The 226-nt window shown below is 38.1% G+C and overlaps 1 protein-coding gene across 1 annotated transcript in view; it reads left to right on the plus strand.

Moving 5' to 3' along the window:
• Positions 1 to 226, plus strand: part of LOC119582062 (protein SMG5-like) — a gene marked incomplete in the record, with an annotated part of 14,949 nt that overhangs the window by 10,173 nt on the left and 4,550 nt on the right. Inside the window, 1 exon segment of the mRNA XM_037930302.1 lies at positions 1 to 48. Within this exon segment, the coding sequence (XP_037786230.1) occupies positions 1 to 48 (48 nt within the window).

Below are 226 nucleotides of genomic sequence, written 5' to 3' on the forward strand. Positions count from 1 at the left end.
CTTGATCTCTCCCAGCTATGCTCATCAGAAGACGATGATTCAGATGAAGTAAGAGTAGTAATTATGTGGCAAATGATATTTTCTCTGAAGTGAATTACAGCGTTTTCATCAATACCAGAGTGACTATTAGAAACAGTAATAGTAAATATGCTAGGGGAGGCAAATTATCGAGGTAGTTGATAGATAGCAACTTCATCATTAGCCACGGCTTAAGAACAGGGTCAGA

Source organism: Penaeus monodon, chromosome 15 (assembly GCF_015228065.2).
Source record: "Penaeus monodon isolate SGIC_2016 chromosome 15, NSTDA_Pmon_1, whole genome shotgun sequence".
Taxonomy (NCBI): Eukaryota; Metazoa; Arthropoda; class Malacostraca; order Decapoda; family Penaeidae; genus Penaeus; species Penaeus monodon.